Genomic DNA, 16,035 nt, shown 5'->3' with positions numbered 1-16,035 from the left:
CTATCGTGTCTCCCCTCATCATCCTCTCCAATGAGTAAAGCCCTAGCTCGTTTAGTCTCTCCTCATAATCCATACTCAAGGAAGAGATAGATAGATATCTAAATAGTCGGGGTATCTAGGGATATGGGGATAAGGCTGGAAATTGGGGTTAGCTTTTTTTTTGCCCCCCCCCGCACCCCCCCCGCTCCAATTTCTCATTTCTTTTTCTTTTTTCCTTTTCTTTGGAGCAGACTTGATGGGCCGAATGGCCTACTTCTGCTCCCTTGTCTTGTGATCTTGTGAACTGGAGCACATAGTCACAGGGAGAACATGCAAACTCCACAAAGACACTACTGTAGGTCAGATTCAAACTCGATCAGGTCGCTGGAGCTGTGAGGTAGCACTAACTCCTTACAAAGGTCAGTGGCAGAGCACTAACTTCCTGCATTATCCCAGTAATTGCTGTGGGAACACAAGAGACTGAAGATGCTGGAATCTGGAGTAACAAACAAAATGCTGGAGGAAGTGACTGTGGGAAATCTGTCCACTGAGTCAGTGCCAGGTTAGATCTGCCACTTGTTCAGCAACTACATTTATTTCATCAAGGCAGAGACAGGTTAAATTCCTGCTTAAACTTAATGGTTAATGAATGTATTTAACTACCATTAATAAGTGTTTTAATTAATATCAAATTTAAAAATTTGAAAACATTTTGGACTTTTTATTTTTTTGATAGTATCATTCGCTTTTAATTTTTTTTGTTTCTTTGTAAATGTCAGAGCGTAATAGGCTATCAAAGCCTTTCTGGGTGTGGGGTTTGATGTTTTCTGCAGGAGTACCTTGCATTGTTTTGGTCTTCACTGATCAGGATCTGGTCTGAGCAGGTCAGTGTGTTTGCGAAACGAAGAGCACAGATGACTCACCTTTCTCCATGATGGGCCAAGTCCAGTACTTGGGAATGTCTTGTATATCATAGCCCTACAGTTTTTCAGGAATTGCAAGGCACAGCTTTGAATGCCAGCCTCATATGGGTTGAAATAAATAAAAGCTGATAATCCGCATTTGCATTGTGGCAGTATGCACACTGAAGTACATCAAACTACAGGAATTAAGAAAGGAAACAGAAAATAGTAGTTCAGTTAGATGAATTATGACCATCAAAGAAACCACCATGTATTGAAATTAATTGTGGCTATTAAGTGTGTTAAAGAAATATTTTTAAATTGCATTAAAATTCATAATGGAACTTGAACTGCAGTTTATATACTAAAATTGGATCTAATTTTCAGTAATTGCTAACTGTACTGCACATATGATTTTTATCTGTCTAACATTTAAACAATTGTGTTTTGATGCAGCTTGGATGAACTTATGGTATGCATTTTCTGTATAAATGTATATTTCTAAGTGTAATTATCCAGTTATGCATATGATGATGGAATTATAGTTCTGGAAATGTTTTGATCTCAAAATTGTGCAGTTATTTAGTGGTAGTTATTTAGTCCTAAACATATGCAGCTGTTATGGGCCCTGGCTGATTTCTGTATGTAAGGCAGTTGTCAAGAATTAAACATAAATGAGTGGAATCATGGTTCACACCCATATCAAAACACACCCATGCACCTGTATATAAAAAGCAGAAACTGTACAATACATGAAAGGACAAGAAGTAGCTATTTCAAACTATAACATTGTGTGTTCCATCTCTGCTTCACCAATCTTCATCTGTGTTTTTTCATATCCTTAATTAATAGATTTCTCTTTGGTTGGCCTACTATCTTGCATGCTTTGTAAACTTTAGCTTATCCATAGCCCTGTTGTTCATTTACTGTCCTCCTCGCACATTTCTCCTGTCATTCTGAGCCTGTCCTGGTCCCTAATCCCTCCAATGTTGATCTTGTGTGCAAGCCCCATTGTCACTGGTTCCTTTCTTAGTAGCCACATCCAGCCCTGCCTGTCCAGGACTCTTCGTGCCTCTATATTTGTGCATGCTTCCTTACTGCCTCCTATGCTCCACCATTTGTCAAGACTAGAATTATTTAGACCCCATATCAAGTATTCTCCAGATCTCTATCCCCTTTAAAGTAAACCCCTCCTAATACCTCCTCTTTGAGCTTGTTCGCCTGTTCAATGCACTTCTGTGAAGTTTAGTGAGAAGATATCCTTAAGGTGGAGGCTGAGGGGAGACCTGACAGAAGTTTGAGATTATGAGAGGCATAGATAGCGTAGACAGCTGGTATCTTTTTCCCAGGGTTGAAATGTCTAATACTGGAGGGCATGCATTTGAGGTGAGAGGCGGAAAGTTCCAAGGAGATGCACGGGGCAAGTTCTTATACACAGAGAGTGGTGGGTGCCTGGAATGCACTGCCAAGGGTGGTGGTGGAGACAGATACAATAGAGGCATTTGATAGGCACACGATTATGCAGAGATTGGAGGGATATGGACCATGTGTGGGCAGAAGGGATTAGGTATCATTAGCTTAGTTAGTTTGGCACAGCATTATGGGTAAGAGCGCCTGTTCCTGTGCTATATACGCAAACATCCATTTAGTTTTCTTAGTGGCTTCTACTTCGTTGATAGAATGAAAGCATAATAAATCTCTTTGGGACTTGACTATTGATTGGCTCCTATATTGAACAGTTAATATTTAAATACTATCGATCAGATCATCAGTAGCCCCTTATACAGATCCTCCAAAACCCTCAATATTAAATAAATGAGTGAAATATAGTGCAGAAACTGAACTTCTGAAATAACAGGTAAAGCTGGAAACACTTACCAGGCCAGTGCAGCATCTGTGTAAGGCCAATGTGTTGAAGTATTAACTTTTGTTTATTCATGGATGCTGCCTGACTTTTAAACACAATCTGGTCCTTGGTCCTCCTGCCACTTGTAATGGTTTCTTTTTATTTGTTTTGTCTTGAATTATTATATTGAATATTTCTATTCACTATGTTTATCTATTTGTTAGATCATTGAGCATGATGGAAATGCAGAGGAGGGAGCAAAAAAAGTGTTTTCTCAAATAGAAAAGATAATCAAACAGGTGATGTATAGACTGGAACTGATATTTGTATTTTCCCAATGATTTTGATTATCTGATTCAGAGATTATCTTGGATTTCACAGCAACAAGAAAGACCATTAGTAAAAACTTACAATCTTTGGTTTAGGAATTATTGGGTTGGGAAAGCACAGATCTCGAAAACAAAGATTCCGGAATTGAAGATGACTCCACTAACTGGGAAGAGGAAGACTTTGGAGATGCAATATGGGACATGCATGAAGAACAGGAACAACTGGAAGCTTTTCAAGCTGCAATTGAATCAACCTGTGAACTGGGATTTGAGAAGGTATATCATGGATTACTTAACCTGTAAACTTCTTGTTTTATTTCCGTAATATACCTTTACCATACTGCAATGTATTGTTGCAATCCTCTTTTCAGTGAGAGCCATTTCAGTGAGTGTAGGGTCCCAGTTTCTTTCATAAGTGGAGACTGCTTTCCATCCTAGGCAGAGAGGCATGAAGTTTACATTAATCTATCGTTCTGCCTAGGCTGCAAATTGTCATTAACATCTCTTTGAATCCCAATTGAGTGCCAAATGGTTGAAGAATTTACATACTATAATCATTTGTGACAGTAAAACGCTGACAATCTGCTGTTCCAGCTGTTTGGAAATCCCGGTGGTTTGGCATCTGGCTCACTGGTTCACCAGGTTCTGGTTCCCAGGCTCCCTTTAAACGCACTGGGCTTGGGTTCGTGCGCTGCCTTTAAGTGCACTGGGGTCTGGGTTCCCGCGCCTTTTGGATGCACTGGAGTCCACTGGGAAATATATTTTACTACTGTGTAATATTTTTAAAAAATGTGAATGAAATGTTTATTGGTGTGTTCATTGAACACATCTCCTCATAACTCAGGCCCTCCAGTCCCAGTAATGTCCTTGTGAATCTTTTCTACCCCCTCTCTAGTGTAACTACATTCTTCCTATAGTTTGGCAATCATAACTGCACACAGTACTCCAAGTGTTGTCTCGCCAATGTCATATACAGTTGTAACATGACATCCCAACTCTTGTACACTTTGCCCCATCTGATGAAGGCAAGTATGCCATATGCCATCTTCACCAGCCTGTCTATCTGTGACACCACTTTCTGGGAAGTATGTACCTGTACCCCTGAGTCTCTCTGTTCCACAACACTGTCCAGAGCCCTGTCATTTACTGTGCAAGCCCTGCCCTGGTTTAACTTCTCAAAATACATCACTTCGCACTTGTCTGAGTTAAATTCCATCTGTCATTCCTTTGCCCACTTTCCCAGTTAATCTAGATCCTGTTTTAACATTAGACCACTTTTTTTGCTGCTGACCATACCACCAATTTTGGTGTTATTCACAAACTCGCTAATCATGCCACTTCCATTCTCATTGAAATTGTTAATATGTATGACAAACAATGGAGGACTCAGCATAGATGCCTGTGGCACACCATTAGTCACAGATCTCTAATCTGAAAAACAACCTTATACCACCACCCTCTGACTCCTACCACCAAGCCAATTTTGTATCCAATTGGCTAGCTCACCCCGGAGCCCATGTGATCTAATCTTCTGGGCCAGCCTATCATGTGGGACCTTGTCAAAGGCCTTGCTAAAGTCCATGTAGACAACCTCTACTGTCCTGCCATCATCAATCCTCTTGGTCAAATCTTCAAGAAAATCTCAATTAAATTTGTGAGACATAATTCACAAAGCCATGCTGACTATCCTAATCAGTCCTTGTCTCTCCAAGTGCAGGGAGATCCCATCTCTCAGAATCCCTTCCAGTACCTTTCCCACTACTGATGTTTGACTCACTGGCCTGTAGATCCTTGACTTGCTCTTGCAGCCCTTCTTAAATAGAGGCACTTCATCAGCCACCCTCCAGTCTTCTGGTACCTCACCCATGGCTAATGATGATACAATTATCTCCGCCAGGGTCCCAGTAATTTCTTCCCCAGTTTCCCACAATGTCCAAGAATACGCTTGGTCAGGGCCCCAATGATTTGTCCACCTTCATCTGATTCAAGACCTCCAGCAAAGGTGGATATGCTCCGAGGCATCACTGTTCTCTTCCCCAAATTCCCAAGTTTCCATGACCTTCTCCACAGTAAATATGGATGAGCAATATTCATTTAAGACCTCGCCCATCTCCCATGGCTCCACATATAGATGACCACATTGATCTTTAAGGGGAGTTATTCTTTCCCTAGTTACCCTTTTGCTCTTAATATATGTAGAATCTCCTGGAATTCTCTTTAACCTTATCTGTGAGGGATATCTTGTATCCACTTTTTGTCCTCTGGATTTCCCTCTAAGTGTACTCCTACATCACTTGTACTCTTCAAGGGATTCATTTGATCCCAGCTGTCTATACCTGACATATGAAACAAGGTAACATGCCTTAATGACAACTGCCCGGTGGCTCTGATATCCACGATCATGATGTGCTTTTAGAGATTGGTCACGGCACACATTAACTCTAGCCTCCCAGACAACCTCGATCCACTGCAATTCACCTACTGCCAAAACGGGTCTGTGGCAGATGCCATCTCCCTGACCCTATGCTCATCTCTGGAGCATCTGGACAGTAAAGGCAACTACATTAGATAATTGTTTATTGACTACAGCTCTGCCTTCAATACTATAACTCCATGCAAACTCATCTCCAAACACCTAGACCTGGGACTCAACACCTCCCTTTGCAACTGGATCCTTGACTTCCTGACCAACAGACCACAATCAGAGAGGATAGGCACCAACATCTCCGGCACGATTATTCTCAACACTGGTGCCCCACAAGGCTGTGTCCTCAGCCCCCTACTCTATTCCCGAAACACTCGGGACTACGTGACCAGATTCTGCTCTAACTCCATCTCGATGATACCACCGTAGTAGGGTGTATCTCAATTAACGATGAGTCAGGCGTACAGAAAGGAGATAGAGAGCCTAGTGAAATGGTGTCATGACAACAACCTTTTCCTCGGTGTCAACAAAACAAAAGAGCTGGTCATTGTCTTCAGGAAGACGGGTGCTGCACATGCTCCTATTTATATCAGCGGCGCTGAGGTTGAGAGGTTTGAGAGCTTCAAGTTCCTACGAGTGAATATCACCACAAGGGATGCTATGGCCAAGAAAGCTCACCAGCACCACTCTTCCTCAGGAGGCTAAAGAAATTTGGTATGTCCCCTATCCGGATGCATCACAACTGCTCTGCCTGTGATGGCAAGAAACTGCAGAGAATTGTGGAAACAACACATCACAGAAACCAGCCTCCCCTCCATGGACTATCTCTACACTTCTCACTGCCTTGGTAAAGCAGCCAGCATAATCAAAGACCCCACGCACCCCAGACATTTTCTCTTCTCCCCCCCACCCCCTTGTTGGGCAGAAGATACACCAGGCTTAAGGACAGCTTCTATCCCGCTGTTATAAGACTATTGAACGGTCCCCTAATACGATAAGAAGGACTCTTGACCTCATGATCTACCTCATTATGACCTTGCACCTTATTGTCTACCTGCACTGCACTTCCTCTGTAATTGTAACACTTTATTCTGAATTCTGTTATTGTTTTACTTTGTACTACCTCAATGCACTGTATGCAATGAATTGATCTGTATGAACGGCATGCAAGACAAAGTTTTTCACTGTACCCTGGTACATGTGACAATAATAAACCAATTTATCAGTTTACTTTTTTCTGACCAGAGACTATCCCTCAAGAACCAGGGTTCCCTAATCCTGCTAGCTAGCCTAGCCCTTAGAGTAACAGGAACATGCTGGCCCTGAACTCTCCCTGTCTCCCTTTTTAAAAAGCCTCCCACTTACCAGACATCCCTTTACCTGCAAACAACCTCTCCCAATCAACCTTTGCAACCTGCTGTCTATTGGCATCAAAATTAGTCTAGCCCAGTGTGGACTTTAACTTCCCCTCTGAATGTTCTCACTTGTGTTAGCAAGTTGGCATCTATCCTATGCTCTTTTTTTTCAGCTGTTTGCTATTTTATTTGCCATCTTTTTGATCATCCAGGGAGCTCTGGATTTAACTTCCCTACCTTCTTCATTGGAATGTATGTGAAACATCTCAGCTTAAAGGGCATCCTATAGTTCAGTCATAGTTTTGTTTGCCAAGCTTTGATTCATGTTTACCCAGGACAGATTTGTTCTTATTCCCATTGAAACTGCCCTTCTCCAATTGATTATTTTTGCTAGAGTGATATGTAACATTTTCCATAGCTATTCTGATCTATGGAACTCTCTAGTCTGGTAGTGAGCTTTGTGTATGCATGTACTGTAAGTCTATTTTTGACCTTGTACTCTCTCTTAATCTGGTCATATCTAAATTTCTGATTATTTGCACTAGTGCTATCGATGCCTCTGTATTCTTTGTGCGCTATTTTCTTTTTTACAATGCTGCTTTCTGACGGTCTCTCACCAAATTAGTTTAAACCCCATCAGTATTAGTAAACCTTCTTCCAAGGACATTGGTTGCAGCTTTGTTGCAACACGATGGTCTAGCCTCCATGATTCCCACTTGGTCCAGAAATGGTCAGAATGATTTGAGAATCAAAAGTATTTCTTTTTCATCACACATTTGTTTGGATTATCCTCCTTTTTTGTATACTCACTGGCATGTGGCATTGAGAATAACCTAGAGATTACTACCTTTTCATTCTGCTACTTAATCTCTTTCCTAACTCCTTAAAATCCTCATTCCTTTTTCTACCTGTTTCATTGGTATCAACATATATCCCAAGGCTGGGGTCACTTCCTTCCCTCACAGAATACTCTGTAGCTTCTCTGTAATGTCCAGCATTTGCTTCAGTTCCCCCTAAGTAGTCCTTTACTTTGGATGCATTCCTTCAAGCTGTTAGCATCTCCACCAGTTTCTTATGCTGGGCAGCTGCGTGTGTGGCCTGCACCTCAGAGAATTACAATCCAGTACATGGTTACTGGTTGTACTATTTTTTTAAAATCCATATGGTTTAATTAGTTGAATTTAAATTCTCCAGCTGCTGTAATGGGATTTGATCTTGTCTCTCTGGATCAATGGGTCAGGTGTCAGGTTGCCAGTCCAGTAATTTAACCACTAGGCAACCATATCCAAATGAGATGTATTGAAGTATAATCTGGTAGAATCTGTGCACAGGTTATACTTAATTGTTATTCCTTGCCTGCTTAATATTTACTTTTAATTTCATTATTCAATTTTTTGTACATTATGGAAGAAAAAGTGAGGACCAGGTATTGTAAATTTAGGGTGAGTAGGTTTATTATTTCATTCACTCTTATAAGCTTGAAGTTTTAATATTGCACATTTTGCATCAGCTGTACAGATAGGCTTTTTTGTTCTCTTTTATGGTAGTTTTTATAAACAAAGATAGTTTAAAAGGATGTATAAACTGAAGTTCTTCCAATGCACTTTAACTTCTGTTGAAATCTGTCTTTTAGTATTATGAACGTCTGAATGATCTGGTGACGGCTCCTGCACCTATACCTCCACTTCTTGTATCAGGTGGTCCAGGCTCTGGAAAATCCCTTTTGCTATCTAAATGGTATGTTCTTACTTTAACACTGTTGTGATAACTCCATTTCCTCTTATGTATCCTATTATGTATCTGGAATGCAGTATTCAGACCTTTCTGAACTATTATTTTACTCAAAGTGGTAAAGGGAGGAAAGGACCACCAAATTGAAAAGGAAAGTATTTCATGGTTGATTAATTTTTACTTTAGTTGAGTTGATTTATTTTGAAATTCTAGTAGTTCTAAACATAGATGAAAATAATAAATTAGTATACTGACCATTGGGTAGTCAGGCTCTGACTCTCAAAGCCATCACAACGGGACACATCCCCTTGTTGTGTTGTGTCTACAGTTATGACATAAATGGGGATTGCTATCAGCTCTTGTGCCCTGTATTTACAAAATGAGCCTTGAAAGGGACATGATCAAAAACACAACATAAGTAGATAGGGTGGTAAGGAAGCTGTACAGCTTATTTGTCTTTATCAGTCAGGACATTGAGTACAAAGCTTTAGAACTTTATTTATATAGCCCCTTCTGGCCCAACAAGTCTGCGCTGCTCATTTAAACCCATGTTAACCTACCAATCTGTACATCTTTGGAATGTGGGAGGAAACCAGAGCACCCAGAGGAAACACACGCAGTCACGGGGAGAATGTACAAACTCCTTACAGACAGTGGCGGGACTTGAACCTCGATCATTAGCGCTGTAATAGCATAATGCTAACCGCTACACTGCAAAACCTGACTTCCACAGTTACCTTGACTACACCTCTTCCCACCCAGTCACTTGCAAGGATGCCATCCCCTTCTCCCAGTTCCTCCGCCTCTGCCACATCTGTTCCCATGAGGCTTTCCACTCCAAGAAATCTGAGATATCCTCCTCCTCCATTCAATGGGGTTTCCTTTCCACCATCAATACTGTCCTCACCTGCAATCTCCTCCATTTCCTGCACGTCTACTCTCACCCAATTTTTTCTTCCCCACCTCCCCTTTATTCCATGGTCCACTGCCCTCTCCAACCAGATTCCTCCTCCTTCAGCCCTTTGGTTCTTCTACCTATCACCTCTCAGCTTCTTTCTTCACCCCCCCCTCCACCACCCTCCTACCTTCCCCCTTTCATCTGGACTCGCCTATCACCTGAACTTGCCTATCACTTGCCTGCATGTACTCCTCCCCCTCCCCTGACCACCTTATTCCAGCTTCTGCCCTCTTCCAGTGTTGATGAAAGGTCTTGACCCAAAATGTCGACTGTTTATTTCTCTCCATAGATGCTGCTTGACCTGCTGAGTTCTTCCAGCAAAAGTTGGGAAGTTATGTTGCAGCCACACAAAACTTTGGTTAAACATGAAGTATTGTGTGCAGTTCTGGTTGCTGCATTACAGGAAGGGTGTGGAGGCTTTGGAAAGTGTGCAGAAGAGGTTCACCAGGATGTTACCTGGATTAGAGTATTAGCAACAAGGAGAGGTTGGGTAAAGTTGTATTGTTTTCTCTGGAGTGGCAGAGGCTGAGGGGCAACCTGATAGAAGTATATAGCATTATGAGAGGCATAGACAGGGCAGATAGAGTCTTATTCCCAGGGTGGATATGTCAAATACTAGAGGGCATAGGTTTAAGGTGAGAAGGGGAAGTCTTAAAGGAGAGTTATGAAGCAAGTTTTTTTTTTACAGAGAGTGCCAAGTGCCTGGAACGCACTGCCAGTGGGGATGGTGGAAACAGATACAATAGTAACATTTAAGGTCCATTTATCAGACACAATAATGTGCAGGGAATGGAGGGGTACAGGCAGATGAGATTAGTTTAAATTGGCATCATAATCGGCACAGACATCATGGGCCAAAGGGCCTGTTCTATGTTCTAATACTGAGCTTTGCATTTTTTATTAACTATTTTTCTTGTCTTTTGTTTTTAAAGGATTGAACATCAGCAGAAATGTTCCCCAAGCACTTTAATTTTATATCATTTTGTGGGAAGGCCTTTAACCACCAGTTCTGAGCCGGCATTAATAATTAAAAGACTCACTGTGAAGGTAGAGAATTGAATACTTCTGTATGGCATATAAGTAATGGAAGGCAGTAACTTTTAATTGTAAAACAAAATCAGAAAATACTGGCAACACTTGTGTCTCTGACCTGAAGTGTTAATTCAGTTTCTCTTTCCACAATGTGGCCTGACTTGCTGAGTATTTCCAGCATTTTCTGTTTTTGCTTTACGTTTCCAGCATTTGCAGTTTTTTTTGATTTTTCACTAGCGTTTAATTGTAATTGGTTTTGATGAGAGATTCAACACTGAACCTTACGTAACTGTGTTGTGTTGCATTAGAAGATGGTTTGTGGTGTTAATCAATTTTGAAATGGGAATACACAACTGCAAGTTGCAGAGAGAGGGAGACTGGCTTTCTGAAAGTCTTAATCAAAAATACTTCCCTTAACATAAAATCATTGATTTCCAGAGCATGGAGAAAAAGTGTTCTACCAAATTTTGTGCTTGCACTTTTAAAAGATTCATTATAAATGTGTCTTTCAGTGGCCAGTACATCTTGTGTAGAGATATGCTCTCTGTTTATCACCTGCTCCTGAAAATAATGCCTGCTTTTTTTTGGTTTGAGAACTCACCTTTGATTGTGACCACAGCAATATTCTTCACCAGCAAAAATTGAAAGGGAAAAATGTTAGGGCAGAAATAGGAAATGATTAATGTTGCATCATGTTCCTCCCACCACAGCAGAATTTTTACATTGCATCCTGAAAATGGTATGACGCTGAAGGATGTCATTCAGCCAATTTTGTCCATTCTGGCTGAAAAAGAGATATCCAGACTAATTCCAGATTCATTGTTCCATAGTTGTAATGTTGGGCAGACCAGGATAGGCAGATCAGCTGCTCAGTGCTGAGATATGAGGCTCAAGGTTGCACAGTGGGTGTGGTCATTGCTGCGGGCAGATTGCCTGGATGTGATCGTCTCTCTCATCTCCTCAAGTAGACACACAAGTGTTGAGGGTTTCTGCCTCCACCATCCTTTCAGACAGTGAGTTACACACCCTTGCATTCCTCGGAATTAAACATTTTTCCTTGGCTCTCCTCTAATTCTTCCACTCATTTTTGGGACCACTACCAAGTATTTGTATGGAAGCTGCTGTCTCCACTTTCATTTGTCTGCACAGCTCTCCCTGGCCCAGAGATGTCTCAATGTTGACGAGCTTGATAGTAGGCAGATTCCATCACATCCAACAGGAGATGAGAGAGACGATCACATCCAGGCAATCTGCCCGCAGCAATGACCACACCCACTGTGCAACCTTGAGCCTCATATCTCAGCACTGAGCAGCTGATCTGCTTATCCTGGTCTGCTCAACATTACACACAATGCTGGAGGAACTCAGCAGGTCAGGCAGCATCTATGAAGTGAAATAAACAGTTGACGTTTCGGGTCGAGACCCCTCATCAGGACTGGCGAAGGGTCTTGATCCGAAACATCAACTATTTCAGCATCTGCAGAATCTCTTGTGTCTGCCCAACATTAGTTTCACAGGCAGCCTCTCCACACTGAACCATGTAGCCATTCATTGCTTGATTCATGCCAAGTTCCTGGCATTGCAGCTCTGTCAGTAACATATTTCTCTCTGTATATAATACTAAAGTGACCCCTTTAAGCACTGATTCCATTTGCACTCTTGTTCCTGGGAATATATCCAAAGTAAGATACTTGTTTATGTAGATGATCTTCACAGACATAAATTTCTCAGGATGCTTTATTTTTATTTCAACGTAAGAAGGAGGTCATTTCTGAATGGTCCATGAACACTACTTCGTTATTCCTTTTCTTTTTGCACCAGTTATTTATTTTGTAATTTATAGTAATTTCATGCCTTTTCACTGTACTGCTGCTGCAAAACAACAGATTTTATGACATACAAGTCAGTGATAATAAACCTGATTCTGATTTGGCACGGTAGTGTAGCAGTTAGTGTAACTCTTTACAGCACCAGCGACAGGGTTCAAATCCGGCCAATGTCTGTAAGGAGTTTGTACGTTCTCCCCGTGTCTGCATGGGTTTCCTCCATGTGCTCAGGTTTCCTCCCACATTCCAAAGACGTACAGGTTAGGAAGTTGTGGGCATGCTGTGTGGGCGCCGGAAGCATGGCGACACTTGTGGGCTGCCCCCAGAACACTACGCAAAAAGATGTATTTCACTGTGTTTTCGATGTACATGTGACTAATAAAGATATCTAATCTGTGCTGGTTTTCAAAGTGATGTCAGGAGTCTGATTTCCCCGATCCCATTTTCCCCAACTCTTTTCTCTGTAACCTTTTCGCTCTCACACGTCTATCATCTTCACCCTGGTCCTCCTACCAACAACCTACACTAGGGATATTTTACAATAACCAATGAACCTCTCAACCCGCACATCTTTGGGTTGTGGGAAGAAACTGGAGCACCCTGGGGAAACCCACATGGTCACGGAGAATGTGCAAACTCCACATGGACAGTAGCCGATGTCAGCATTGTATCCCCCTGTCACTGTGTTGCCTGGTCTTGTTTGATGGAAACGCATCGTAGAATTGTGTGCTCTTGGTTTTTCAGTAATTGAGTGATCAGAAGTGGTGTGCTGTGATCAGAAGTGGTGTGCTGTATGTACAATCTCCAAGCTGCATCAGCCATGCTACATTTGCTCCACAGTAATTAATTTTCTTGTTCATTTCCAGCTGTTGCAGCATTCCTGGTCCGTGTCTGCCCTTACACTGGATCCAAGTAAGTTACTGGAAGAGTTTCCTCGATGGTTGGAGAAATTATCTGCACGCCACCAAGGCAGTATCATCATTATCATTGACTCCATTGACCAGATTGAGGTATGAATGAGACTAGAGGGCCACAAAATAACTTATAACAGTAAATCAAAAAAACTGCAGATGTTGGAAATTAGAAACAAAGCACAAAATGCTGGAAAAACTCAGCAGGTCAGGTAGTGTGTAGAAAGAGAAAGAGTCAATGTCTTGGTCTGCTACCCTTCATCAGAACTGGGAAAGAGGGATGTAAGTTAGTTTTCAGAAGGAGTAAAGGTGGGGTAGGGATGTGTAGAACAAAAGTGATAGGATGACTCAAAATGGCTTAACGGCAGCAGTTACCAGCACGTTAAGCTTTATGGTCTGTGCAATGAGTTGTTAATGGTAGGGTGGTGGGATCTGGCCAGCAAACCTGACTTAGCAAATAGGATATGAAAAATTGAGCCCATGTGATTTTAAAATAAAACATAAAAAATGGAAACTGCTGGAAACACTCAGCAGGTCAGGCAACATCTGTGGAAAGAGAAACAGTTAATGTTTCTGATGAGGGACCCTTCAGACCTGAGAACGAGAGAGAAATGTTAGTAGGTAGCAGCGAAGGTGGGGAAGGGCGATGGGTGGAACAAAGGGAATTTCTGATCGAGTGAAGGCAGGTGGAATAATGTTCAGCTACTGTTGTTGATGTGGTTCTGATATACTAGGATATGTCCAGCAGGGGAGATCGTACACAGTGAGGAAAAATAAAATGGATGGCAGGCAGAAATGGTTCTTCTATAGGCAGGAAGAGAGAGCATGTTGTCTAAAGTTAGAAAATTCAATATTAAGTCTGGAAGGCCAAAACATGCTCAGACATGAGATGTTTTTGCTTGAGCTTGCATTGGGTCTTGTGGTAACAGTGCAGGAGGCCATAGACAAATAGGTCAGAGTGGGATGGGAAATTAAAATTGCGGAAACTGGAAGCGCAGGGTCATTCCAGCAGACTTTGTGCAGGTGCTCCACAAAGCGGCCACCTAATCTGCATTTGGTCCCTCCAATATAGAGGAGACCACATTGTGAACTAGGGAAGAACTGATGCTTCACCTGGAAAGAATGTTTGGGCCTCTGGTGGGAAGGGGAGAGATTAAAGAACAGGTGTTGCACCTCCTGCATTTGCAGGGGTAAGTGCCATACGGCGGTGAGTGGTAGGTGGGCATGAAAGAGCGGACCAGGGAGTTGCAAAGGGAGGGATTACTTGGAAATGCTTGGAGGGGAGGGTGTTTAGTGGTGGAGCTGGCAGAAATTGTGAGGGATGATCCATTGAATGCAGAGGCTAGTGGGATGGAAGATGAGGGCCAGAGAAACTGTTCTTGTTCTGTCCTGCGGGAGAAGGGGTGAGAGCAGAGGTGTGGGAAATAGATGCAGTATGGTCAAGGGCTCTCTCCACTCTAGAGTGTAGAACAGTACAGCCCTTTGGTCCATGATGTCAGTGCCGATCACAATGCAAAATTAAACTAAATCCCTTCTGCCTGTACATCCATATCCCTGCATGTTCATGTGTCTAACTGACAGCCTCTTAGAAGCCACTATTGTATCTGCTTCCACCACTTCCCCTCGGCAGCCCATTCCAAGCACCCCCCACTCTCTGTAAAGTAAAAAAGCTTGCCCCGCACATCTCGTTTAAACTTTCCCCCTCTCACCTTAAATGCATGCCCTCTAGTATTTGATATTTTGACCCAGAGAGAGAAATTCTGACCCTATCTATGCCGCGCTTAATTTTATAAACTTTTATCAGGTGCCCTCAGCCTCCGATGCTCTAGAGAAAACAACCCAAGTTTGTCCAACCTTATAGACCATACTTTCTAATCCAGGCAGCGTCATAGTAAACCTCTCCAAAGCCTCCACATCCTTCCTTGGTGTCCAGAATTGCACACAATATTTCAAGTGTAGCCTACCCAAAGTTTTATACAGCTGCAACATGACATCCTGACTCTTACACTCAATGCCCTAACCAATGGAGGCAAGCATGCCTTATGCCTTCCTTACTACCCTATTTACTTGCATGGCCACTTTCAGTGAGCTGTGGACTTGGACCCCAAGATCCCTCCAAATATCAATGCTGTTAAGGGTCGTGGCATTAACTGTATACTTTCCCCTTACATTTGACCTCCCAAGTGCAATGCCTCACACTTGCTCGGATTAAACCTCACCTGCCATTTCTCCACCCATATCTGTAACTGATCTATATCCTGCTGTGTCCTTTGATAGCCCTCTACACTATCCAAAACTTCACCAACCTTTATGTCGTCTGCCAACTTTCTAATCCACCCATCTACATTTTCATCCAAGTCATTTATATATATCACAAACAACAGAGGCCCCAGTACTGATTCCTGCGGAACACCACTGGTCACAGACCTCTAGCCAGATTAACAGCCTTCCATTGTCTTTTATCTACAAGCCAATTCTGAATCCAAACTACCAAGTCAGCATGGATCCCATACATCTTAAACTTCTGAATCAGCCTACCATGAGGGACCTTGTCAAATGCCTTGCTGAAGTCCATGTAGACAACATCCACTACCCTATCCTCATCAATAAACTTTGTCATCTCCTCAAAAAAAAAATTCAATTAAGTTAGTAAGACATGACCTGCCCCACACAAAGCCGTGCTGACTGTTCTTAATCAGGCCATGTTTTTCCAAATGCATGTAAATCTTATCCCTAAGAAT

The 16,035-nt window shown here is 42.2% G+C and overlaps 1 protein-coding gene across 1 annotated transcript in view; it reads left to right on the top strand.

Annotated features, from left to right (window-relative positions):
* The window catches only part of nphp3 (nephronophthisis 3), an 81,693-nt gene that overhangs the window by 27,401 nt on the left and 38,257 nt on the right, over positions 1-16,035 (top strand). Inside the window, 5 exon segments of the mRNA XM_052016457.1 lie at positions 2,952-3,026; positions 3,153-3,332; positions 8,470-8,573; positions 10,458-10,572; positions 13,250-13,393. Coding sequence (XP_051872417.1) covers positions 2,952-3,026; positions 3,153-3,332; positions 8,470-8,573; positions 10,458-10,572; positions 13,250-13,393 — 618 coding nt within the window.

This window comes from Pristis pectinata, chromosome 5 (assembly GCF_009764475.1).
Source record: "Pristis pectinata isolate sPriPec2 chromosome 5, sPriPec2.1.pri, whole genome shotgun sequence".
NCBI lineage: Eukaryota > Metazoa > Chordata > Chondrichthyes > Rhinopristiformes > Pristidae > Pristis > Pristis pectinata.
Note: the sequence above shows the minus strand (reverse complement) of the source record. Positions and strands in the feature narration are given on the sequence as shown.